This window comes from Lagenorhynchus albirostris, chromosome 8 (genome assembly GCF_949774975.1).
Source record: "Lagenorhynchus albirostris chromosome 8, mLagAlb1.1, whole genome shotgun sequence".
NCBI lineage: Eukaryota > Metazoa > Chordata > Mammalia > Artiodactyla > Delphinidae > Lagenorhynchus > Lagenorhynchus albirostris.
Genome location: NC_083102.1, coordinates 4,595,583 through 4,621,740, shown reverse-complemented (window position 1 = coordinate 4,621,740; position 26,158 = coordinate 4,595,583). Strand labels below are relative to the sequence as shown.

At 41.4% G+C, this 26,158-nt stretch overlaps 1 protein-coding gene across 11 annotated transcripts in view; it reads left to right on the top strand.

The window, feature by feature from the left end:
* Nucleotides 1-12,413: 12,413 nt before the first annotated feature.
* Nucleotides 12,414-26,158, top strand: part of ACTR3B (actin related protein 3B) — a 227,737-nt gene continuing 213,992 nt past the window's right edge. For 10 of the 11 annotated variants that reach the window (XR_009541869.1, XR_009541873.1, XR_009541868.1 and 7 more), the window contains exon 1: nucleotides 12,414-12,559. Coding sequence is in view for 3 of the 11 variants with exons in the window: in XM_060156296.1 (XP_060012279.1) it covers nucleotides 12,516-12,559 (44 nt within the window). In the remaining 8 variants the exon portion in view is untranslated. The remainder of the gene's footprint in view (nucleotides 12,560-26,158) is intronic. The other variant, XM_060156297.1, reaches the window with a different exon arrangement.

Genomic DNA, 26,158 nt, shown 5'->3' with positions numbered 1-26,158 from the left:
TGTACCATGTATTATCTTAAATTGTGTGATCTTCACAAAAGTTTTGTAATGAGATGGGGAATGACCCTGGAAATATTTTGTACCACACATAGGTTCATTGGTTATTTCATCACAGAGTAGCTCAAAGAGTCTTCGAGTTTAAAGAGGAGCTATTCATTTCTTAGCGTTTGTGAAGTATCTTTTTCAGCAAGTTGGGCAAGGTTTAGTAATGAAGCGAGTACAGAAGGAAACCAAATTTGATATCAGACTTTGAATAACTGTATCACAGTGTTAAATCAAGATCTTGTGAAATAAGCACAACTAATCACAAAGTAAAGTGTGTTTTGTTCCATTAATAGATGAAATAAAATTATTTAAAAATATTATTTATTTTTTTCTTTTACATTTAAATTTTGTGTATGTTTTAGAATAATATTAATGCAGTAGCATATATACAAAACAATATATATATGCACAGACACACACACACACACACACACAAAGCAAGTTCAAACATTTTTTATAGCAGTGTATGATCAAGCATTTGGAGACCACTGCCCCAGGACCAGCTCCTGCCCTGCACCCTCAGCAGGTGTCCCTGGTTCTGACCCCAGCTTGCCTTGGAATGATGATATCTGACCCTGATTCTCTATAGCTGGATTGAACATTTTCGTTATTAACGCCAAAATACCAATCTGGAAAAAAATGCAAAAATATTCCCAGAGAGAGATGACAGTTTAATGGGTTTACGTTTGCTAAAATGCATTAGCATTGTGAAGTGTGGGATGGGAGGGACCTATTCAAATTCCTACTCTGTTGCTCACCAACCTTGCGCGCTTGGGCAATTTCTTAACCTCTCTGGGACTTGGCTCCCTCATTTATAAAGTGATGACAATGCATCTTCAGAGGGTTCTTGAAGTTTAGGTTCAAATAAGGTAGACTTTATGAAAAAACCAGAGTGTCTACTGCATCCTTAACACTCACTTCTCTCCATGGCTCCCACTCCCGAGAAAGGTCCTGCCCAACCTTTTTTTACATGTGGGCAACACTCCCACCTAGAGAGGCAATACACTCTGGGCAAAAGAGTTGTCTATTTTTGTTCATCACTGCTTCCCTGGAGCACAGCACAGGTGTGTGGAAGAACAGTTGAAGGAGCTATTAAATGTTTGCTGATCATTTAACTTTTCCAACTCTGTAAAGAGGGCATTTCTATATTCCAAAGTTGCAGATGAGGAAACTGAAACTAGAGGTTAAGTAACTTGTCCAAGACAGCGGAGCCGGTCAGTGGCAGAGCAGGGCTTGTAAACTGAACTATTTAAGACTAGCATACGTAACCGTAGACATCCACCGAAACTTTCCTGGAATAGCTTGTCATCTTTTGTGTTTTCCCCCTTATTTTCCAGTACCTTTTACTCCATGGACAAAGTAGCAAAGGCAAATACAAGAGGTGGCTGTGTTTTTGTTGTGGTTTGTTTGTTTTTTAACCTAGCAATTGATCTCACCGGCCCAACCAATTGAGCTTGAGAACTTGCATCATTTTTCTCTTTTGTCAACTGTAGGTAATCTCAGTGAGGGTTATAAATATAACTGCATCACTATGAGGATGGCTACTGCTATAGGCTTTGTGAAATGCTTCTGACCATCTGCCTGTTTGTATATTACTTGGGGGGGGGGCACGGTCAGGGTGGGGATTCTAGGTAAGAATCCAGAGAAGAACTAGAAGGCACGATCTACCTCTACTGTTTTGGTGAAATCCTTGCAATTTCTTGGTAGATATTGCATATTTCCAGATACTCCAGAGCTTATATGTGTGCCATCAAAGCATGGATGGCAGACAGAGGAGTTGTTGCCATTTATTGAATGCTTATGAAGTTCCAGGCACACTTTCTGTCAGTTTATTTAATCTTCACACCATTTCTACATGGTCGGCCTTGTTTCCCCCTCTTTTACAGATGAATGTATTAAGTTTCAGAGAGGGTGAGAACTTGTCCAGGGTAACTCAGATTGCATGTGGCAGAGTCAGAACTGGAACCCATGTCCACTTGGATCAAGATCCCCACCTTTAATCACTACTCACACCATCTCTTGTGAAGATAACATCCAGAACTGCCGGGCTGATTGACAAGATTTTCTTCTTTCTGGAATGAGAAAACCAGTGGCTATCATTGAACACAAGTGTCTTGCCTGATGAGTGTGTCTGATTGCTGCCTTGGAATCCTGGATCCACCACTTAGTTCTAAACTTGCTTCCTTATCTACAAAATGAGCATATTAACAATAGCACCAACCTCCCAGAGCTGTTTTAGGGATTAAATAAAAGTACTCATGTAAAGCATTTAGCACAGTGATTAGTGAGTTTTTTTAAATGTTAGCTATTTTGCACAGGGAACTATATTCAACATCCTGTGATCAACCATAATGGAAAAGAATAAGAAAACGAATGTATATATGTAAAACTGAATCATTTTGCTGTACAGTAGAAATTAACACAACACTGTAAATTAACTATGTTTCAATAAAACAAAATTTTAAAATGATAGCTATTTTTATTATTAGACAGTTCCCCACGTAAATATGGATGGAGTTCCAAAAGTTCATTTTACATTCAGTTGTTTGGACTCAAAACATATGAAGAATATTAGATGTTCTATTTGATTACCCATAAATACTATTATTGTGTCGCTGGCAATGTATGGACTTAGATTTGCATCCCAGAAGCCGGGGCTCTGCAGGGTAAGGAAGGAGCACAGCACAATCTACTCTATCCCAGGGTTGTTCTCCTTGGGGGGCCAGGTCCTAGAGCCCTCAAGCTGCCTTAAGCCCTTCTTCTATGGTTCTGTGAGGTTTTCTGCTTCGATATTATTCTCTTCCTGCAGTAGTATTTAAATATTCAGTGCCTCTGGCAGTTGTCCAAACCTTAAAAAAAACAAACAATCCTCTTCTCCCCGCCACGCCTGCCCTCTGTGTCCTGCATCAAATATCCTATTTCCTCAGTAGCTGGCTCAGGAAAGCAACCGCTAATTTATGATGATCTGTGAAAGCCCTAAACCTCTTAACCGCCCAAGAGGTGTTTACATTTTTGAAGAAATGGAATCTAGAGTTTCAGGCAGCGACACAGAGAGCAATCCCAGAATCTGTAGCACTGGGATATTAATGATGCCCTTCTTACAATGTCGTTTTGAGAATGAAGTTCCCTCAGACAGGGGTAATGGGTCCACTATCTGTTTTCTTACATAATACCTGTATGACGGAAGGTACTTTGAGGCAGACCAGCTTAACCTGGAAGTTTGACCTGGGATCATCTCTCTTAAGCTGACCTTGTTTTCTTTATCACCTCTTTCCTTCTTCCATTCCTTAAACCAGTTTTTCTAAGAGCTCCTGGATTAAAAAAAATAAATAGTTGTAAGGTAGACGGACTCTAGTAAAAACTGGGACCTCTGATGGGGTATGTGCTTGTTCAGTGACTAAGAGATTTTTGCTGTGTTAGCGGAACACAAGAAGGATATGCAAACCAGTGACAGAGTGTGTGGGTGACAGATAGCTGAAGAGTAAGGTTCCTGTATTGTCCAAGCTAAAATTTAGGACACATGATCTAAGTATAAATAAATTTATGGAGACAATGGGACCAAATAATTGAAACTGGGATGCACGTCAAACTTATGATAGCTGAAAGAGCCGGGCAGATAACTGGAGAGAGTAGTCTTGTGGTGCAGTGGGAAGAGTTTTGACATCTCTACGTCCCTGTGCCATAGGCAAAGACAAAGATGAATAACCCAAAGCCCCACCTTGCCTCTTCCAAACATAACAGAGAGTTAGTGACATCCTTTTTATGGCACTGGAGGAATGAAGAGCATCTCCCCTCTCTGCTCAGCTCCAGACCAGCATTTCCAACTGCTTCCTGAGCATCTTTCCCTTGATGTCCAGGAAGTGCTTCAAAGGGAACCTGCTGGTCCTTCTTTGACCTCAGTTCATGGCTTCCCCATACACAGAACCATACAAGCTAAATATAGCAATTATTTTGTCTTCCTCTTCCTCACTTAAAAAAAACAAAGCCAACTGGTCCCTGAGACCTTTTATTTCCATATTTCTACCACTGAAATATCTTTTCTATTCCTACTGCCATCATGACCCTCTATTTCAACTACTTCATTGGTTCCTTAGTTAACATCCTTGCATTCAATCTCATCCTCTCTATTCCCTCCAGACATACACACACACACACACTTTCCTCCTGCGAAATCTTTGGATATTTATTGTCTAGAATAAACTATAATGTCATACAATAGTGCTGAAGGTTTTGCGCAATTTGATTTCAGACTCTTCTTTCTAACTTCATCCCAACCAACTAACGTATCCTGCGTTGGCTCACACTGGACTAGTCATTTCCTGGAATAAGCCTCTGTGCCTTTGCAAATGCTGTTCTTCTTTTCCCACTTTTCATTGTTTTATTTTTAGATGTCTCTCCCCCTGTGGAGCTTGTCTTAGGTCTCCTGATGAGAATTAATTCTTCTCTTCTTGGCGTTCCCTACAATGTCCCCATCTATCCTAGCATGTTCAGAGGCTGACATGTATACATTTCCTCCTCTACCCGTCCCCGCACAGGCGTTCATCTTTAGACCCCAATCACTTAGCCCACTGCCAGCATCTAAAAGGTACTTGCTAATAAATGCATAAAGTCAGAGCTGAAATTCAAACCAAGGGAATTTGGCTTCCAAGCCTGGACCTTTCACCAATACAGACTATTTATCTCTGAATCACAAAATCTTTAGCACCATGACAATAAAGTGTCCTTGGTCACAAGGGAGAGCTGGTAAGAGGACATGAATGATCCAACATAGCTCATCTCCACTAATGGAAAAATGTCTCAAATCTTAAGTATGAGTGACGATAGGTCTATGTCAATCCTTTTTTTTTTTTTAATCCCTTAGTTATAATCCAAATAGCTGGAACAGAGCTGTGATTGTGGCCACAAAAATCTAAGGTTAAGAGAATTACTAATCAGAGGAAAGCAGTCACTGAGAATCAGGGCAGTAATGATATTGAACACTTTACATGTTACAATGCCTGGTATTTTTATAAGCTAATTTGAAAACTCAGAAAAATCCTTCCTTACAGATAAGGCAACTAAAGCTTAGAGATGTTAACTAACTCATGCAGAAACATATTTAAGTTTCTAAGATGAGATCTGAACACAGTTCTGAAAGACTTCAAAATTTAGCCTCTTTCCATACTCCAATAAACAAGTAAATTTAATTTTATACATTTTTTGTTGGTACAAACTAATACAACTAAAAATATCTGGATTAAGAATACAGTATAATTTTTATCTTAACTGATAGCTATTTCTTTTCTTTTTCTTTTTTTTTTACATCTTTATTGGAGTATAATTGCTTCACAATGCTGTGTTAGTTTCTGCTTTATGACAAAGTGAATCAGTTATACATATACATATGTTCCCATATCTCTTCCCCCTTGTGTCTTCCTCCCTCCCACCCTCCCTATCCCACTCCTCTAGGTGGTCACAAACCACCGAGCTGATCTCCCTGTGCTATGCGGCTGCTTCCCACTAGCTACTGATAGCTATTTCTTATCAGTTATAATTATTGGGAACACAGTGACCAAATGTTTTTCTGCAAACTACTCTTGCTTAGAATTCATATTGTACCTTGATAAATAAGAAGCACAAGAAATAGTAAGATAAGACATGGAAACATTGTGGTTGTGTGTCCAGTTTCAGATACACTTTGTTGCAACCAGAGTTTCAGCTGGATGAAAAGACAAACTCAGCAGGTATGGGTTCTCACTTTGCACCCTCCTACCTGTCACTGTTCAGGTAGAAACTCTTTAAGTTTCCCCGCGCATCTTTTCCTGCCCAAAGGGACCAAGTCAATACCCAGTGAAGACATGTTGAAATGGAACAGTCTTGCTTCCTTTATTCCCTTATAATTATATGAGTTCTGTGATGCTTCTAAAAAATGTTCTAGAATGAGCATCAAAAAGGAAAGGAGGGGCCCCTGGGAAGACAACTCCTCCAAAACCTGTTGCTTGTGAGATTGCACAATGGCGAGAAACGTTTGTACTTAGAGCTCTTGGCAGTACATTCCGTCCAGATTGCTTGGCGTCCAATTCCGCTACTCAGCAGTTTCATTCCGATTGGCAAAAGAATTAGATTTTTATTGGATATTACTCAGTCTCTAGAACATATAGTAATTGCCTAATGGGAGTTGATGGGCATTTGTTACTGGAAATAGAAAACATTCAAGGTGAAGAGCTCAAAAATTTCAAAGTGTATTTGAAATTATCAAAGGACTGGGTTAGGCTGAAGGACCAACTGCTGAGATTCCTTCTGGCTCTAACATATATTGAACCTATGCATACCAGATGCTGGCTTTGAACACTTTAGCATTTTCCTGTTTTCTCAAGGGCGCCTAAAGAAAGTGCCCAGAACAAAATTAAACTTTTAATATATCCTAATTTAAAAAGTACGAGTCTCCAGTTCTTTATTTCAGAGAGGTTTTTATAATATCTCCCTCATGGGATTGTTATGAAGATTAAATGAGTGATGGAGTGAAAATGCTTTGTAAACTAAGATACTGTTATAATTTAGTTTTCTCCACGAGAAGTGGATAGGGAGTAGTTACAAATAAAACCATAAGACTGTTTAGTAGAGCAGAAGACCTCATTAAAATGCACGTCTGCAGACTTCATCTGTAGACTCTGACATAGAATTGGTGACTGATTCTGATTACAGCCGTGAGGAAGCACGCATCCTGTTTTGTTGAATGAATAAATGAAGTGGATTTGCACTGAAATTGGAAGGACGAATGAGCTTTGAATGGAATGGATGTAGAGGATGGGGTAGGTAAAGAAGAATGTTCTAGACTGAGGAGCCTGCACGAAGACCAGACAATAGCAATGGTTTGGTCCGCGGTCGGCTGTGCCCAGACGTGTCAAGGGCATCATGTGAGATGAGATTGGAAAGGTGACTTGGGAACAGATCATGGAGGACCCTGAATGCCAGCCTGAGGGTTTGGATCAAATTCCATAACAATAAGGAGTCATTGAAGGTTGTGGGGAAGGGAGACTGACATGATGTACAAACTTTCTGGGTTTTGCCATGTTGCTTCTCCTAGCAGCATAATTCACCCCAAGATGTCTTGGATGGGCAAAACATGGCGATAGGCTGGCTGGCAGGAAGCTATGGAGTAGTTTAGCAAGAGTGACAGTAGGAGAAAAAGCAGGGTCATAGACACAAGGGATTGAATGAACGGCACAGGAGGGGAGCAGGAAGAGGCGTAGGGGATGGAGTTTTCCAGTCGGAATCATTGCCATGGTTGGAGGCAGAAACAGCAGAGTTGATCTGAATAAGGTCAGAGCTTTAGGTGATTTCCTTACCAATCTTGTGGTTTTATGTCTGTTACCAATTCAGCACACTCCGGCCAATCAACTCCAGCTTGGACCATTTTCTCACACTATTGCCAAGACCTCTGGGAGGTCCTTTGAGTGCAGTGACAGGCCCTTCCTCTTAAAGGAGAATGCCAGCTGCTTTCAAAGGAACGGGCCCTACTTTTTGGGTACTCCTTTCTCTATTTGTATGCTCATGGCAACAGAGAACACACAGATCGCTCCTACCCACAGCTCTGCAAATTAAGATTCACAGAGCTGCTAGGTGGGCAGTTTTTCAAGACAGCCTTTAGTTTTTGTGTTCTTTTCCCTTCTTGGCCCAGCACGACTAGTTAAATGCAGGAAATTAAGATCACATTGTCCGAGTGTGCCCTGACTAAATTCCATTAGATTGACAATCTCTGTAAGTCCTGATTATTTTGTTTTTAAGTTGTCTTCATATGCATAAAAATGCATTGTAACCACCATCAAAAGATGTTTATTAAAAGTTCATTTGAGAGTGATGCTGGGTTATGCAGCCCTCAGGAGAGTAGGAAACGGTCACATCATCTGCCACGGAAGTGATGCTGAATTCTGTACAGGAAGCATTCCAGTTCCCCTGTTTCTGCCTTTTTGGGGGTTGGGGGAGGGGAGTAGAAGGCTATTGTTGGGTAGAAGCACCATAAAGAGATGCTCATTCCTGCCACAGAAAGCCAGCTACTGATAAAACATTCCTCTCATTACAAGCAGACGGTAGAATTTTGCGAAGTATGTTGGAGGGAGCAAACCTTAGCAATATAATTAATAGAGACTGTACTTGAAGTGCTTCTTACAGAATGGGAGGTTTATTTCTCTGTTGGTGTTTTGGCTTTTGTCAAAAGGGATGCCATCAGTCTCTGATCTATAGGGGTTTATGATATAAGAAGAATAACACAGAAGAATGGGTTGTAATGTATAGAAAAAACAGTAAAAACACGAACACAGAAATTATTACATAACCTTTGCTTTTATTTGCTTTTGATGATGACAGCAAATGAAAGCAAGTGTCATGTATAATTGAGAGGCTTAAAAATTGCTGGATGACTTTCATTTATTCAATAACCATTCACTGGGTGGCTACAAAATGCCGGAAGTGTCCGATGAACTAGAGACATAAAATTATACGAGACATTGTTCTACTCTCAGAGAGCTCCTGGTGTACCAAGGGCTATGGAAGCATAACCATAATGATGCCATCAGATAAGTGAAAATGTGGAAAGATGCAGGAGGCTCTCTGGGAGCCCAGAGGAGAGAGCGATTACTCTTTCTGGAAGTTGAGGGAAAGCTTCAGAGAGGGGGCAGATCTCCACCTGGGTCAGCAAGGATGAATTATTTATTTATTTATTTATTTAATTTATTTATATATTTTTTTGGCCACACTGCCTGGCATGGGGGATCTTAGTTCCCCGACCAGGGATGGAACCTGTGTCCCCTGCAGTGGAAGCACAGAGTCTGGAATGCACTGGACTGCCAGGAAGTCCCTAAGGATGAGTTATTTAAATGACAATTCCAAGCAGAGGCTAAAGGAATGAAAAGGCATAGAATCAGTTAGAATATACGGTTTAATTAGGAAAATAGCGAGTGAGGCAGAGACTGTTGTCATTCCCCTTATTGCTCATTAAATCCCATTCCCATCAGGCATTGGTACCATATGCTTCTGAGGACTTGAAGCCCCGCTCCAGCCCAAGAGTATGGTCTTTAATAGTCTAAACCAATCACAGTCTATCAGTTCCCCTTACCAATGACTGTTTTTGGCATAGGCTGGTGTTATGAGTTGAACTGTCTCCCAAAAAGATATGTTGGAATCCTCACCCTGGTACCTGTAAATGTGATCATATATTTATTTATTTTTTTTGTGGTACGTGGGCCTCTCACTGTTGTGGCCTCTCCCGTCGCGGATCACAGGCTCCGGACGCGTAGGTTCAGCGGCCACAGCTCACAGGCCCAGCCGCTCTGCAGCACGTGGGATCCTCCCGGACCGGGGCACGAACCCGCGTCCCCTGCATCGGCAGGCGGACTCTCAACCACTGCGCCACCAGGGAAGCCCAATGTGATCATATTTGGAAACAAGGCCTTTGCAGATGGAATCGTGGTAAGATGAGGTCATTAGGGTGGGCCTTAATCCAATATGACTGGTCTTTATAAGAAGAGAACACCATCTGATGATGCAGAAACACACAGGGAGAACACCACGTCATGAAGAGGCAGAGACAGGAGAGATGCATCTATAAACTAAGGAACACCAGGGTTTTCTGACTTTCCTCCTAGAGTCTTTCGAGAGGGCTGGTCCTGCTGACATCTTTTTTTTTTGTGGCTGTGTTGGGTCTTCGTTGCTGTGCGCAGGCTTTCTCTAGTTACGGCAAGCGGGAGCTACTCTCCGTTGCTGTGTGCGGGCTTCTCACTGCGGAGGCTTCTCCTGTTGCGGAGCATGGGCTCTAGGCACACGGGCTTCAGTAGTTGTGGCGTTCAAGCTCAGTAGTTGTGGCTCGTGGGCTCTGGAGCGCAGGCTCAGTAGTTGTGGTGCATGGGCTTGGTTGTTCTGCGGCATGTGGAATCTTCCTGGACCAGGGCTCGAACCCGTGTCCCCTGCATTGGCAGGCACATTCTTAACCACTGCAGCACCAGGGAAGCCCCCTGCTGACATCTTGATTTTGACCTTCTACCGTACTGTGAGATAATAAATGTCTGTTGTTTTAGGCTGCCCAGTTTGTGGTACTTTGTTACAGTAGCCCCGGGAAACTCATGGAGCTGGATAATGAAATGAGAGAAAGCAGCTAGGGACTTCTAGGGACACCTTCCTCCCTCTCCTTCTTAGAAAAGAACCAAGATGGGGCATTTCTCCCTCTGTCTTTGCCCATTACAGTTATGGTGGATGGAGCGGCTGTACCCATTTCCACAACAGCAAGGGGATCTGTCTGAGCACTAAGGCCAATCTGCAGAGTCTGGTAGAACAGAATGTACAGGCCCACAGTGATGTCATGGAATGGTTGAATTATCCTGGGATTTCTGGATTTTCTATTATATGAAATAATAAAATTTGCTATTTCCTGTGCCATCTTAAGGGAAAACACCTTAACTCATACATCAAGGGTTAGTGGTGTCTAGAGGAAATAATTGAAGTCAGCAAGTCTTTTGTTTACTACCAGCTACTGGCCATGGTCACCATTTCCAATAAGTCCTATGCAAAAGGGACACTCCCCAAAAAGGCACATCCTTTATTATGAGCCAGTTCCAAATTCCATTAAGGCTTCTTCCCTGGTGAAGGGGACGGGCCCATATATGAGTCTTGAGGTCCTCCAGGCCTTTGTATGTGTTTCCCATCCCAGAAACATTCTCCCACCCCACCCTCTCCACCATCAAGCTATTCTCCACCCACCTTCTGGCTTTCAGCTTAGACACCATTGCTTTGAGAAGATTTCATTGACTCCCAAGACAGGTTTAGGTGCCCTGTTAATGGCTTTCTGGTCACCCTGGACTTGCGCCAACTTGGATTACACTGTATTGCAACTGCCTGTTTACTGTAGCTATCTCTCACTAGACTCTAAAGTCTTGGGGGCAGAGACTGTAAATGTCCCACTTACTGTTTCATATCCAATCTAATACAAGGCCTGTCTCATAGTAGGCACTTGATAAATATGTATTAAGCGAATGAAAGACGTGGCAGTGCTGGTAGTCTGCAGTCTAGCGTTTACAACATTCTGATGATGGCCGTGGAAAAGTGGGGCTGGGCAGGGCTTTGGCAAAATACAAAGGAGTGAGCCTTTGCCCCCAGCCTCTGGGTCCTATACTGGGATTCCTCCACACTCCTGACCTTTCCTTTTCCTCCCACCTTCTACTTTTCTTTCTAGTTCCCTTTAAAAATTTCTAGATCTGGCTCTTATTTGAACTGAATAGGTTAAAAAAAAAAAAGGAATGATCATGGGTTACCTAGCATGACCAACTAATCTACTACTTTTCCTAGGGAAAAAGCAGTTTAAAAGTGCTTTTAAGGGACTTAAAAGCTGCTGGTCCAGTGGTAGGACTCCACACTTCCACTGCACGGGACATGGGTTCCATCCCTGGTCGGGGCAACTAAGATCCCACAAGCCGTCTGGCAAGACCCTCCAAAAAAAACAAAAAACAAGAAAAAAACCATGTGCTTTTAATACCAGTTAAACTACATGGAACTATGTCTCCAGAAAGCTCCTAAAAAATAATGTCAGGAATTTATTATAGGGAGGGAGGAGGAAGGAAGTGGGACTTTCAGTACCTTTATAACATAGTCGGTAAGTGGTTGACTACTTTGATCCCAGGGTTCCAGTAAGAACTTTTGGACATCATCCCATCTTTGATACTTGAAAACATTTTCCATAATGATCTTGGGGTAGTGTTAACCCAATCTAAGGTCATTCATTCCTAAAGGCTGACCATGCGTTTGTTTTATAGGTTTTTCTTTTATAAAGGAAGGCATGCAGTGTTCTGGTAGGTATAAGAATTCTAACGGCAATTTTTTTCTTTATTCATTCAAAAAACATTTGGGTGCCTCCCATGAATGCACCAAATACTGTGCTAAGCATCCGGTGATCAATGCTAAGATATTCAGGAGCCCTATCCTAGCGGAGTTTATATTCCAATGGGAGGACAGACTACAAATAAAAATATAAATTTGCTCCAAATGTTGTGAATGAAAGCAATAGATTGTTGAGATAAGAGAGTAAGGTGCAGGGAGGGCACCTAGTGGGTGATCACAGACAACTAATCTAAGAAGGTGACATTTAGGCGGAGACTTAAAGGATGAGAAGGAGTCAGCCTTCGGAAACGGGGTCACGTTCACCGTAAGTCAGTTAAAAATAGCCCGCAGGCTCTCCAGCAGCAAGGTTGGACGTATGGGCAACGAGGCTCCGCCGCCAGCACTAAAGATGGCGGACAGGGGGCGGGGACGGGGAAACGGGGCGTGCCCGCGCCGTGATTGGTCAGTCAGGAGAGGCGTCACGTGGGCTGAGGAGAGCATCCGGGCTCCCGGCAGACGCGCTGCGGAGGCTCCCGGGAGCGGGCGGCGCGGGGTTAGCGCGGCAAGCGGACAGCGGCGCGACCTCCCGGGCAGCCAGCGTGGACTGAGCGGCGCGCGTGCCGAGCATGGCGGGCTCCTTGCCTCCCTGCGTGGTGGACTGCGGCACCGGGTAAGAGCTGCGGGCGCCCACCCCGCTCCAGCGCGGCCCCGCTCTAGCCCCGGCGCCGAGCACCTGCCCGCGGCCCGCCCCCTCTCTCACCTGGAGGCGCTCCGCCCGGGGCCCGGGTCTCGGCCTACAGCTGGGCAGGTTCGGGGGGCCGGCCCGTCTCCGCGCCCCGCTCCTCTCCTCCACGCCCGCGAGGGCCACGCGCGGAGCTCGCTCCCCTTGATGCGAAGAGGACCGAGGGGAGGAGTCGGGCCGGCTCGCCTCGCCTCCCGCCTCCTCTCTCCGCGCTCGGCCGGGCCTCCCGGGATGCCAGGTTTCAGGCAGGCAGCTGCAGACCCCGCTGCCGTCACTTGCCTTCTGCTTGCCTGACGGTGCCCCTACCTTTTCACGTTCTTAAAAGGGGCCCTCGTTTTGGGTTCGCAAACGCATGCCATTTCTCCTTGCTCATGAGTCTCACTTACTTGTGGAGGTTTTTATATTCATCTACCAAGTTGACACCTTTTTTTGCAGCCTACTCTGCTCTCTTCCAGGAGTGAATGGTTCTCTCGGGCTAAGCTCTTGCTTTAGTTTGCATAGAGTTGCCTTTTCACTTAAAAAAAAAAAAACCAAAAAGACTCCATTTTGAAAAACAGAAAGTCTAAATTTGGGAAAGCCTGTTTGTGGTATAGTTTTTATTTCGCATTACTTTTGGGGTGTGATTGTTTCTTTTGATGTTGTTGGGATATGCAAAAGAGACCTTAGGAAATTTCCTGTACTTTCTTTCAGTGGCCCCCGCTTCGCTGGTTTTAGGAAGGTGCTCACCGAATCCGTCTAGCTGGTGGTCTAGAAATTCAAGCTTGCCTGCTTGCAGTGTAGGTGAAGTATCTAATAAAGTAGCCTGGAAGTAAATTTAGCCTCTTAAAGATCTTTCAAGATGGGGTTTTAATCATTTTTTCCACAAAATATTCCATGGTATGTTCACCTTAGCCTTGATTCTTTTCTGTAGAGACATGCACGTGGTTTAGTTTCCTTGACAACCTTGTAGGGGTGTCTCTTTAATTTGCTTCAGTCCGTCTCCTACGGATCGTTCTTTCCTTTTGCTGCTGAAGCCACCGGTGGTGGTTACAGGCTGGAAAAAAACTGCCTCTTTGCTGGTACTAATTTTCCTTTTTGAAATACACATTGTACCAGAAGTTCCAGGGCTCTTTATTTTAGAAGTTGTTTTGCTATCCAAAACCCAAGCCCAAACCAGTATTGATGTTAACCCCCCGCCCAGTTGTTGGCTTCCTTATTCAACGCCTCCTCCCAGGAACTGGTGTTCACCCCACACCCACCTGAGGTCTGTTTGTGTCAAGAGTGCAGGAAGCAGGTAAAAGAATTTTTCCTTCTCACATTTGCACGTGAGATTTTTTGTTTTTGTGGTTTTGGTCTTGTAAAACTATTGAAATGCAAAGCATTTCTTGGCAGAAGCAATAACATGTGCCCACAGGGTTTGTCATACCTCTACTAATAGTAAGCTGGGGACCTTACTCATCATTCTTGCTGTAAATATCTAAAATGTGGTGCTCAGTTTTGACCTTTTGAGGTAGGTGGTATCTCACTTGGAGATGTAACTTCAGAATCTCTTTGTTTTATGTCCCAGTTATGTTATTGTCTTCAGGCCGTCGTAGGCTTTGGTGTCAGGACTTAGAAACAGTGGCCTGGAATCTTCCCAGTGGGTTTCACATGGACATGTTCTGTTGTGGAAACAACAGTGGTTAATGATAAATTTCCAGTGTCCAGTGTGTGGCCAGATGGAGCAGCGTGGAAGAGCCTAAATTTATTTAAGCTTGTTAGTAGCTCTTATATTTCCCATAGAGCTAAGTGGTTTTTGGATTGACTTTACCTCAGAATACAATAAAAAGGGGTAAAATGCAGATTAAAAATAACTAGGACCAAGGAAAAGAATGGGCCTGGGGCGTCACCCTAAACTGTAGGCCAGTGGTGCAGCCGACAGGCCTCACATTTGGCCTTAGTTTTCCTGTCTGACAAAATTATAAGAGGGTCATCATCAGTTATGTAATTCCTGTCATCGGGAAGGAAGAGAAATACCTGTTTCTCAGGTGAAAAAACTTTTCCTAGTAGTAAATTCTAACAGAAAAATTCACACTGCATTATACATAGTGGACCTTAATGATTGAGTAGACAGTGTACTAAATAGTATTTTTTAATTGCAAATAAATTTCATCCTGGGAGCCTGGCCTCCTCTAATGAGCCCTGAGACCAGCTCAGTGAGCACAGGCGAGCTGGGAGCCGCGATAATATGGACCACGGCTCTGCCTGCTCCAGAGATGAGGCTTCATTTACTTAAGTGAATTACTAGGCTGCTTAGTGTTCAGAGAATATCCCACAAAAACTATAGTGTTATTCTCTTAACTGAACTTTTCGTATTTTTGAAGATTTTTATATTTTTAAACTTACTTTGAAAACTGTCAGATCTACTGAAAAGCTGCAGTAAGAGTACCAAAAAGCCGGCTGTATATTCTCTATCCAGTTTACCAACTATTAACATTTGCTTTATTGTTCTCTATGTACTATACACATTATTATTTTCTGAACTGTAAGTCGCAGACATCGTGCTGTTTTATACCAAGATACTTCAGTGTATCCTTTATGAAAACAAAGACCTTCTCTCATATAGTCACAGACCAGTGATCAAAAGCAGAAAATTTAACGTTTATGCAGTAGAGTTGTCTACCAAGTCTGGATCCCATGAATGGTCCCATTATGTCTCTGGACGCGCAGCTCTCTGCCCTCATCCGGCACCGTACACTGTGTTTGCCTGTCATCGTGTCTTTTTAGTCTCGTTTCACTGGACCAGTTCCTTAGCCTTTTTCTGTCTTTCAGGACAGCGACATTTTTGACAGTCAGTTGTTATGGATCATGTTCCTCAATTTAGGCTTGTCTGGTGTTTCTTTCTGACAGATACAGGGTGTGTATTTTTGTCAGGAGTACCACAGAAGTGATGTCAAAGCTTCTCAGTGCATCACATCAGAAGGCTTTCCCCTCCAGCTTTATTGAGATGTACTTGACACACAACATTGCATAAGTTTAAGGTTACAACGTGTTGATTTGGTACATTTATATGTTGCAAAATGATTATCACATTACGATACTAACACCTCCATCCCGTCACATAATTACCTTTTTTTTTTTTTGTGGGGAGAATATTTAAGATCCACTTGTCTTGTCAACTTTCAAGTATAAAACATTATTATGAACTATAATCACTGTGTTGCCCATTAGCTCCCCAGAACTTACTCATCCCATCAGAAGGCTGAAGACAGTTGATGACATTCATTTGGATTATTTGGATAAGGTGGTGTCGACTAGATTTCTTCATTGTACAGTTACTGTTTTCCCCTTTGTAATTAATGTCATTTGTGGAGAGATATTATGAGATTATGCAAATGCCCTGTTCTTCCTTAAACTTTCAGCCATTAGTTTTAGTATCCATTGGTGGTGATTCTTCTTCTAATGGATTATTACAGTCATGGTTGCAATATTGTGGTTTTTTTTTTAACTTCAGTATTTTGTACATTTATTAGTTAACATTTTACTATAAGGATGCACTTTTCTGTGGCTCCCATTTATTTATTTATCGTCTGTATGGGTTATTATCTTGTTCAAAGAGTTATTTATGTCATTCTTACTGTATTCAATGGATTATGATTTCTTATTGCCATTATTTGTTTTGATGCTTAAATTGTCCAGATGTGGCCAGCAGAAGCTCATTCAGGCTGTTTCTGGAGTTCTTTAGACATGTCCCCATCATTTTTTGAGCATTTTGTTATTACCAAAAGACTGCAACGTAGCCAGTGCAGTGCATTTGTCTTTTTGCATTTTTTCTGGAGCATCTCTGAGATAGGTTTCTAGAAGTGGGATTTCTGGGTCAAAGGGTAAGTGCATGTGTAATTTTGCTAGACAGTGTCAAATCCCACTCAGTAGTGTGTGTCTTCACCAGCAACGTGTGAGAGTGCCTACGGCTTCTTACAGACTCACCAGCAGAGTAATTGCCAAATTAAAATTTTTTTTACCAATCTAGAAGGTAGGAAATGATATCTTATTGTAGTTTTAATTTGAATTTCTTATATTATTATGTGGGAAGATGAACATCTTTTCGTATGGTTAAGACGCATTTGCGTTTCTGTTTTCTGTCTCTTCGTTTCTCTAGCCAGTTTTTCTGTGGGTTTTTAAGTCTTTTGCTTCTTTATTTTTAGAAGCTCTTTATGGATTGGGGTGTGGTGAGGGTCCCACAGACCACCCGCAGGTTCATTGATTTGCTAGGAACAAGCACAGGATGATAGTGAAAAGGTAAAAGCAAGAACAGCCAAGGAAAAAGGCACATGGGGCAGAGTCTGGAGGAAACCAGGAGCAAGCATCTGGAATCCTTTCTCAGTGCCCAGAGTTTTTATTGGGGGCTGGTCATGGCACCTCCTGCCTAGCACAGACCAGGATTCCAGAGTCCCAGAAGGAAGGCAGGTGTTCAGCATAAACTGTATTTGTGTTAATTTTATAATCTGCTACTTTACAACATGCTCTTATTGTTTGTATGAATTTTTCCCTTGATCTTTAGGGTTTTCCAGATACAGAATTTTGTCATTGGCAAATAGAGATTGCTTTCCCTCTTCCTTTCTGTTTTTAGGAGCTCTGATTGCCTTTTCTTTTCTTTATTTTGACATACTGCAGTGGCCATTGCCTCCAAATAATGTTAAATAGGAGTGGAGTTAGTGGGCATTATCCTTTTGTTCCTTACTTTAGTGGAATACTTTCTGGTGTTTCTAAAATAAGTAAGATGCTGGCTTTTGGGCTGCTGTGTGTATGTACATACTTACACACGCATACAAATATATGTTAAGAAAGTTATACAAATATGTTAAGAAAGTATCTGTCAACTGCTATATTTTGGAATGTTATAACATGAATGAGTGTTGCATGTTGTATGATTTCTTTATAATAAATGGAACATGTGGTTTTCTTCCTTAGCTAGTTAATACGGTGGATTTCCTAATATTGAACCACCCTTGCATTCTGTAATAATCCCCACTTGATCATGCTGCATCATTTTTTGATGTGTAGGTAGATTCTGTTAATATTTTATTTAGATTTTCATGTCAGTATTAGTATGAATTATAGTTTAGTTTTCTGGTGCATTCTTTGTCAGATTTCAGGATCAGTGTTACACTCTCTTCATAAAACAAATTAAGAAGTTTTCTTTCTTTTTCTGTGCTCTGGAATAGTTTAATTTTGGGATTATCCGAGTTTTAAAGTCCTGGTAGAATTCCCCAGTGAAACTGTCTGAGCTTAGTGCTTTCTTGAGAGGAGAGTCCTGCTGCCCTTTACATTTCTTCTAATGCTGGTTAGACTTCCTACCTCGAGTGGAATCAATTTTGGTATGTTGTATTTGTCTAAAGAAAAATTCTATTTCATCTAGATTTTTCAAATTTATGTATGTACTAGTCTCATGATTTTAAAAAATCTTTGTTTTTATGGCTATTTTTCCCTTTGTTGCTCAAATTTATTTTGTTTTCATCCTTTTTTCTTTTTTTTTTTTTTTGCGGTACGCGGGCCTCTCACTGTTGTGGCCTCTCCCGTTGCGGAGCAACAGGCTCCAGACGCGCAGGCTCAGCGACCATGGCTCACGGGCACAGCCGCTCCACGGCATGTGGGATCTTCCCGGACCGGGGCACGAACCCGTGTCCCTTGCATCGGCGGGCGGACTCTCAACCACTGCAACACCAGGGAAGCCCCATCCTTTTTTCTTCATGGCTTACCTAATGATGTGCCTATTTTGTGGATCTTTTTTTTTAAAAGATAAGCTTTGGGGTTTATTTATTAGTTCTGTTATTTTTCTGTTTTTTTTTTTTTTTTTTTTTTTCCGGTACGCGGGCCTCTCACTGCCGTGGCCTCTCCCGTTGCGGAGCACAGGCTCCAGATGCACAGGCTCAGCGGCCATGGCTCACGGGCCCAGCCGCTCCGCGGCATGTTGGATCTTCCCGGACCAGGGCACGAACCCGTGTCGCCTGCATCAGCAGGCGGACTCTCAACCACTGCGCCACCAGGGAAGCCCTATTTTTCTGTTTTTTTTAATTTATTTCTACTTTTATTTCTTTCTTCTGCCTTCCTGTTTTTTTTTGTTTTTGAGTTGGATATTAAATTCATTTTAATTTTCCCTTTATATTGAAAAAGTATTTAATTTTGGCTGTTATGTCTTTAACTACATGTATTCCTTATGTACAGGAATTTGGATATAGTTTCTCATTATCGTTTTCAAGACATTTCTGTATTTTTCTTTTGAATTTCTCTCTTACTCAATATTTCTATACTAGTATGTTTTAAAAATTTCAGGTAAAAGGGCCTTTTTGTTTTTAATTCTAGTTTTATTACATTATGGTCAGAGTGCTGTTTATATTCTATTCTTTAGACTTCACTGTGTCTAAGATATGGTCAATTTTGTGAATGTTCTGTATGTACTTGGAAAGAGGAATATTCCCTATTGGTATGATAGGAGTTCAGTGTATATCTGTATGAGCTGTCTTATTAATGATGTTATTTAGGTCTTCCAGTTTTTTTGTCCACTTACTCTTTAACTGAGAATGGTGTCTTAAGTGCTCCTATCACTAGTGTGTTTCTTGTTTATTTCTTCTTGCTTTGTGAAAGTTACTGCTGCCTTATTGAGTGCCTGCATGTGTAGATTTGACTTACTGATTTTGAACTTCACCAGGGGTGATATAGGTGGGTTGTTTGTTGGGAAATCTCCTGGTCTTATGGTCTTTGGCTCTTTCCTTTTGAGCTGGTCATTTTCCCCAGAGGATATACTTCTGATCATCTGCTTGGAGGGTGCGGTCTGGGTGCTTGTGTTGTGTGTGAGAGCTGAGTTGGGGGCAGAGAAGGGCGTGGGAGAGGGCCTCTGAGCCGTCAGCTTTTTTCTGTATTCATTCAGGTAACCCCTTTCTTTTCAGAATGGTTCCCGGACTCGCCCAGGCCAGGTGACTTGGGAGTCCAGAGGCCCTTGGCTTTACACTCTCTAGAGTCTGCTTGTGGGAATGCGGGGGTCAGGGAAGGGTGGTCACCCTGAGGTGTGGGGCGGGAGGGAGCAGTATCACCTCAGCTGCGTGTTTTGGGCCCTTCAGTCCTGGTTCCACAGGTGCCTGTGCAGCCACCCATTCCGGGGCTTTTCAGGGTCCGGGGTGTGTTGGGCTGGTTCTCAGCTTTGCCCACTGCTGGATTTTATATACCTCTAAAGCCACTTACTACTGGTCCTCTGCTATCCAGGGCCAGAATTTTGCTGTTACCTCCTCTTCTTTTCTCCCTATTGTTGTGGTTTATATATCTTAAAAAAATCATTTTGCTTTGGTTTTAGTGGGGCTTCGGGACAGAGTGAAGTTAGATCATGTTTAGTCCACTGTTTTACCTTGGAAGTCAGAGTTCACTTGATAATGCGCCAAACCCACAAAGAGGCCACACATCATGATCTTATATTTACTAGCCATAGGGCAAAGAATGCTGCTGTAGAAGAAGAAATGGACAGGTATATAGGGTAATGTAAAATTTACAGATCAAATAGAGAAAAAGAAAAGAAAGGATATTGGATTTAGATAAAATAATTAATAAATTTGAACTTACATGTTTAACTGTGTCCTATAAACAAAGACTACCCTTTTCTGTATGACAGACAACCCAAGAAACGTTTGAAGAACTTGATCATATGTTAATATACAGTGTACAATGTGGGGAGCGTATATTATTTAGAACTCTATCATTAGGATCTGGGAGCAATTTTAGTTTTATCAAAATCATATTCTGGGGCTTCCCTGGTGGCGCAGTGGCTGAGAGTCCGCCTGCCGATGCAGGCGACACGGGTTCGTGCCCTGGTCCGGGAAGATTCCACATGCCGCGTGGCGGCTAGGCCCGTGAGCCATGGCTGCTGTGAGCCTGTGCGTCTGGAGCCTGTGCTCTGCAACGGGAGAGGCCACAACAGTGAGAGGCCCGCATACTGCAAAAAAAAAAAAAAAATCATATTCTGAGTCAGTGTAGTCACTTTTTTAAAAACTGAAAACATCTTAGGAGGGGGTAGAGCTATTCTGGTTGAAGTTGGGCGTTTGAGACTGGACCTCATAAGAGGTCTCAATCAAAAAAACCTCCCTGCAGGATACAGTTTCAAAAACATTGTTTTAAAATGTGACATTTCCACTTTCAAACATAAATTAATCGAGCTTACATTGTCACCTTCTGCTCTAGACACATGGTTGTAGGCGGGATATACATAAGTATGTTGAGTTGACGGTAGTCAGATTAATCCTCCTCACTGCAGGCAGTTACTGCTGTGGGCAGAGGGGCCTTTAACAAGAGGAGCGAAAGAAGTTTTGCACAAGGACCTTTTAAAATATTTGGGGCAAATAAGGATATACTTTATTTACAGAAGGAGACATTGGAGGATACATGAGAATAGGATGGAAGGCGAAATGGGGTAGATGGGTGTAGGAGTGAGAGTGAGACTTTTTATAGGTACCTTTTTAGAGTGTTTGGAAGTTTGAACTATGAGAACATATTTGGTTAACAGGCAGAGTTGTAACTCTTGGTCTTGCTTTATGCAGCTATTGATCTGTTTCCGTATCTTCTGTCTGTCCTGATTTCCATATGAGAAAAGGTCTCAGGTCAGGGGATGTGTGGAAGGTGGCACTGAGTGTGAGAATATGGCTGGCAGTCTGTAAGCTTAGTTTATGTATTTTTGAGAATGATGCTTGCCCCCACCATGCTGGCTATCCTTTGGGAAGATGGTGTTCAAATAAACAAACCAAAAATCAAAGCCTTTTAATATAAAAGTTGTTGATCTTAATTCCTTATGTACACATGTTTGGGAAAATCTGATTGATGTGTTTCTTCATGTATCAGGTATATCAGATGTACATAGAACTGGAAGAGAAACGTTACAGAATTTTAGTATAGGGAAAGACTTTCAAGGTAGAAACTGCAAAGGAAATTATTCAGGAAAATAACTGGCAGATTTGATCACCTAAATTGTTGAAACAATTATATATATATATATATATATATTTTTTTTTTTTTTTTTTTGCGGTACATGGGCCTCTCACTGTTGTGACCTCTCCCATTGCGGAGCACAGGCTCCAGATGCGCAGGCTCAGTGGCCATGGCTCACGGGCCTAGCCGCCCCGTGGCATGTGGGATCTTCCCGGACCGGGTCATGAACCCGTGTCCCCTGCATTGGCAGACGGACTCTGAACCACTGCGCCACCAGGGAAGCCCCTAAACAATTATATTTCAGAAAATGTATAACTGAAGGTAAACAACAAACTCAGAAAAATTAGTAATATATATGAGCAAGCATTAATATCCTCAGTATGTAAGAGTTTACACAAATTGATAAGATCCAAAAGTCTAGTAGAAAAATTATCAAGGACAATTCATGGAAGAAATACAGATCATGACTACACATCAGATAACATTCAGTAGTAAAATAAAATTATTGACTGTGAGATCCTTTTACTTTTTGAATTAGGAGGTATTTTCCAGAAATGGTAATGTTTAACATTGAAGTAGGGATTGTTATTACTCACCTTGTACCAATGAAGCAACTAAAATAGGAGGGATTAAAGTCACAGAGCTAGTGCTGTGCTTTGAACCCAGCACTGTGGGCCCCATTAACTCCCTCACAATATGAAAATATACTGTTTTGCAACTATTTTTATTATGAACTTCCCTCTGGGAACTGCTTTTGCTGCATCCCATAGATTGTGTAAGATTGTGTTTTTACTGGCATTTGTCTCAAGGTATCTTTTAATTTCCTCTTTGGTTTCATTGTTGACCTATTAGTTTTTTAGCACAACTTTTCAAATTATATCTATATGTGGCCAGTAACATAAGTCTGCTTCATTTTTGTTGGTTGTGTTGCATTTTATTGAATGATTGCAATATAGTTTATCCTCTGTTTATGGCATTTGAGTATTTCCAGTTTTTTCATTGTTTTGCTGTTATAATGCTGTAGAGAACATTATTTGTGCATATCTTTTCATACATGTAAAAGTGCTTCTGTGGGGTAAATACCTAGAAATGTGCTATTTGGACAGTAGGGTGTATGCATTTAAAACTACTAGGATAATATGGTATATGCATTTATAATGTTGATAGGTAATGTGAAATGTCTCTTTGTAATGACACTTCATCCTTTTAATAACACCCATGTATAATTTACTACCACCTTCTTCCATATTTGCCCAGATTTTGAATGCTTTTGCATTAAATTTATAGATGAATTTAGTGATATGTGATGTTTCTTTTAAAACTCTTGACTCCTCCTGTATGAATAAGGTGTGTCTCTGTTTGTCTCCTTGTATATGGAGAGTTCTTCACATATGGTTTATTCTCAAGGGTAATAGTTTTCTGTGTTGTTGCCATTGTGAATGGGATCTTTTCATCCAGTGTATAGTCTCACTTGTTACTGGTAGGAAAGTTGCTGATTTTTGCCTCTTCATTGAGTAACTGGCCATCTTGCTGAATTCCCTATTGCTTTTAGTTTTTCACTTAATTTCCTTTGATATTCCAGGTCTGTAATTATGATTTACAAATAAATTTTGCCTCCTCTTTCCCAGTACTATTCCTTTTATTTAGTTCTTTGTGGTTTGTATTATCTGGTTCTTCCAAAACAATGTTAAATGAGAGTTATGGTGGTGGGTCTCCTTGGCTTCATTCTGTCTTCAATAGGAATGCTTCTAGTTTTTCACTGTCTTTTGGTTTGAGAGATTCCCGCCCCCCCATGATCTCTTCCTAAGGATTAACTATTTCTGTTTTGAGCCTTTTTTTTTTCCCACTACTAGATTGTTTTCATCACACCCTAATTACATAAATAGTTTGCATTGAAAAGCATTTCCTACATTTTTTTTTCCATAGAATACTTAAACACACAGTATTCTAAATAAGACAGACTTGGTACATCTGAGTCCTTTCTTCTGAGCCTCTAGCCAGTATTAAACTTCAACATTACAGGTACATTTTATCTGATAATGTGGTAGGTGTAGATGGTTTTGTTAGAACGTGAGCGTGAGGATGGGGAGCTTGCGTTACCTAAAAATTCACAGGTGATCGCATGTGGTACAGTTTAGTCAGTGATTCCTGGGCTGGTTGATCGTCAGAACCATGGCAGGGGAGGGGCAGGGGATGTTTAAAATATGGACGCCCAGGCTCCTTCTCTGTGATTCTGGGACAGGCCCTGGGAATGTGTATTTTCAGAAGCTTCCCAGGTGATCTCATCAGTCAGGCTTGGTACATTCTTTCTAGATGCCTACCCAGATGATCTTAAACTCACCTGCCAGATAATGTGGGCCATGCTACCATGAAAAACTCAAATCTGAAATCATGTTTCTAACAGGTGACCATTTTAAAAAAAGTATAATTCACATCATTTATTGTACGGCTTTCATTTATTTATTTTTACATTACATTTTTCTTTTTTTTAAATTGAAGTATAGTTGATTTACAATGTTGTGTTAGTTTCTGGTGTATGGCAAAGTGATTCAGTTATACATGTATACTTTTTCATTATAGATTATTACAAGATATTGAATATAGTTCTCTGTGCTATACAGTAGGACCTTGTTGTTTATCTGTTTTATATATAGTAGTAGTAGTAGGAGGAGGAACACTTGTTAGTTATATTTACAGTGTTCTGTTTAATAGGGTCTTGTTGAAGTTGTATATGAAACTGTATTGAAGATTTTGTTAATATTTGAATGTCTCTTAAAAAATATTGTTACATGTTCCTTACGTTGTGATTATTCAAAGTGAGAAAACCTAAGTGTATTTGATGCTATATAAAAAATAGCACAGGAAGATTCAGAGAAATTAAATTACCATAAAGTGATCTGAGTAATTTCTGCTTTTGCCAGTGGTTTTAATTGTTTCAGTTTTGCTAGCAAAGGAAGGGAAGACCTCATAGTTAGTTGTTAGTACCTACAAATATTAATATAGTTTAATGTTAGTTTGTCTCAGTCATGAAGATCATTGTTTGCCGAATGTTACTGCTGCAAGGTACTCATGTGATTCTGTGACAGAAAGCCTCCCTCCTGTGAAGGCTGTGCTGTCTCAGAACATGGTGACTTCAGAATCTGAACACTCTAGCAACTGATGCCAGGTGGCATGTGGTAGTGGCATCATCAGTATGTAGTTGAATTTTAGAGCCGTGGGCCTGAAAAGGGCCCCATGCACTTCTGCAGCCTGACCTTTTGCTGCTGTGGGCCATTGTTTATGATTTCAGGGCACAGAACTTGGGATGGAGTTGAGCCATGGTTGTTGAAGGACACGTGGTACTTTTAGTTTCACTTCCGGTGCAGTTTATCTCCATCACTTCACAAATTAGTTTGTGGTGTTTAGAGTGGGCATGGCAGAAAGACTGAGTAATATGATTTGGGACACAGAACGTCCTGTTTTTTAAAAAAAATTTCAGGGACTTCCCTGGTGGCGCAGTGGTTAAGAATCTGCCTGCCAGCGCACGGGGTGTGGGTTCGATCCCTGGTCCGGGAAGATCCCACATGCTGCGGAGCAACTAAGCCCGTGCGCCACAACTACTGAGCCTGCACTCTAGAGCCTGCGAGCCACAACTACTGAGCCCATGTGCCACAACTACTGAAGCCCATGCACCTAGAGCCCGTGCTCCGCGACAAGAGAAGCCACCACAGTGAGAAGTCTGCGTATCGCAGCGAAGAGTAGCCCCCGCTTGCTGCAACTAGAGAAAGCCTGCGTGAAGCAACGAAGACCCAACTCAGCCAAAAGTAAATAAATAAATAAATAAATAAGTTAAAATTTTTTTCCAAAAATTTAAATTAGGAAATATTTCAAAGATACAGAAAAATAATAGTAAAAAATAACTGAAACATATAGCTAGCATTGTTGTAGTGCTCGTTCTATTTATCTTTTTAATATATTAACTCACTAATCCTAGAGGGTAGGTTGTATTATGATCCTCCTTTTAACAGATGGAGAAACTGAGATACAGATAGTTACACATTTGGCAAATAACAGAGCTGGGATTTGAACTTTGGCAGTCTGGTGCCAAAGTGCATGGTCACAACCAATACAATACACTCTGTTGCCTTTCAGAAATACTAAAAGTAATATAAAGGACATGAATGATACTTAGCGCCTAATTTTAATAAATGTTAGCATTTTTCTGTACAGTTGACCCTTGAACAACAGTGGGACTAGGGGCACCGACCCCCCCGCCCCACAGTTGAAAATTCGTGTATAACGTTTGACTCTCTCAAAACAACGACTAATAGCCTACTGTTGACCTTACTGACAACATAAACAGTCGATTAACACATATTTTGTTGTATGTATTATATGCTATATTCTTAAAGTAAGTTAGAGAAAAGAAAATCATAAGAGAAAATACATTTATAGCACTGTACTGTATTTATTGGTACCATAAGTTTACATCATCTGTTTACAAGATGAATCATCTGTCAGTACCTATATCAGTATTATACAAAACACTGTAGATGTTATATGTGTTACTAACACTAGACATCAAAAATGAAAAGAAAATGTGAAAAAGGAATTCATATTTAC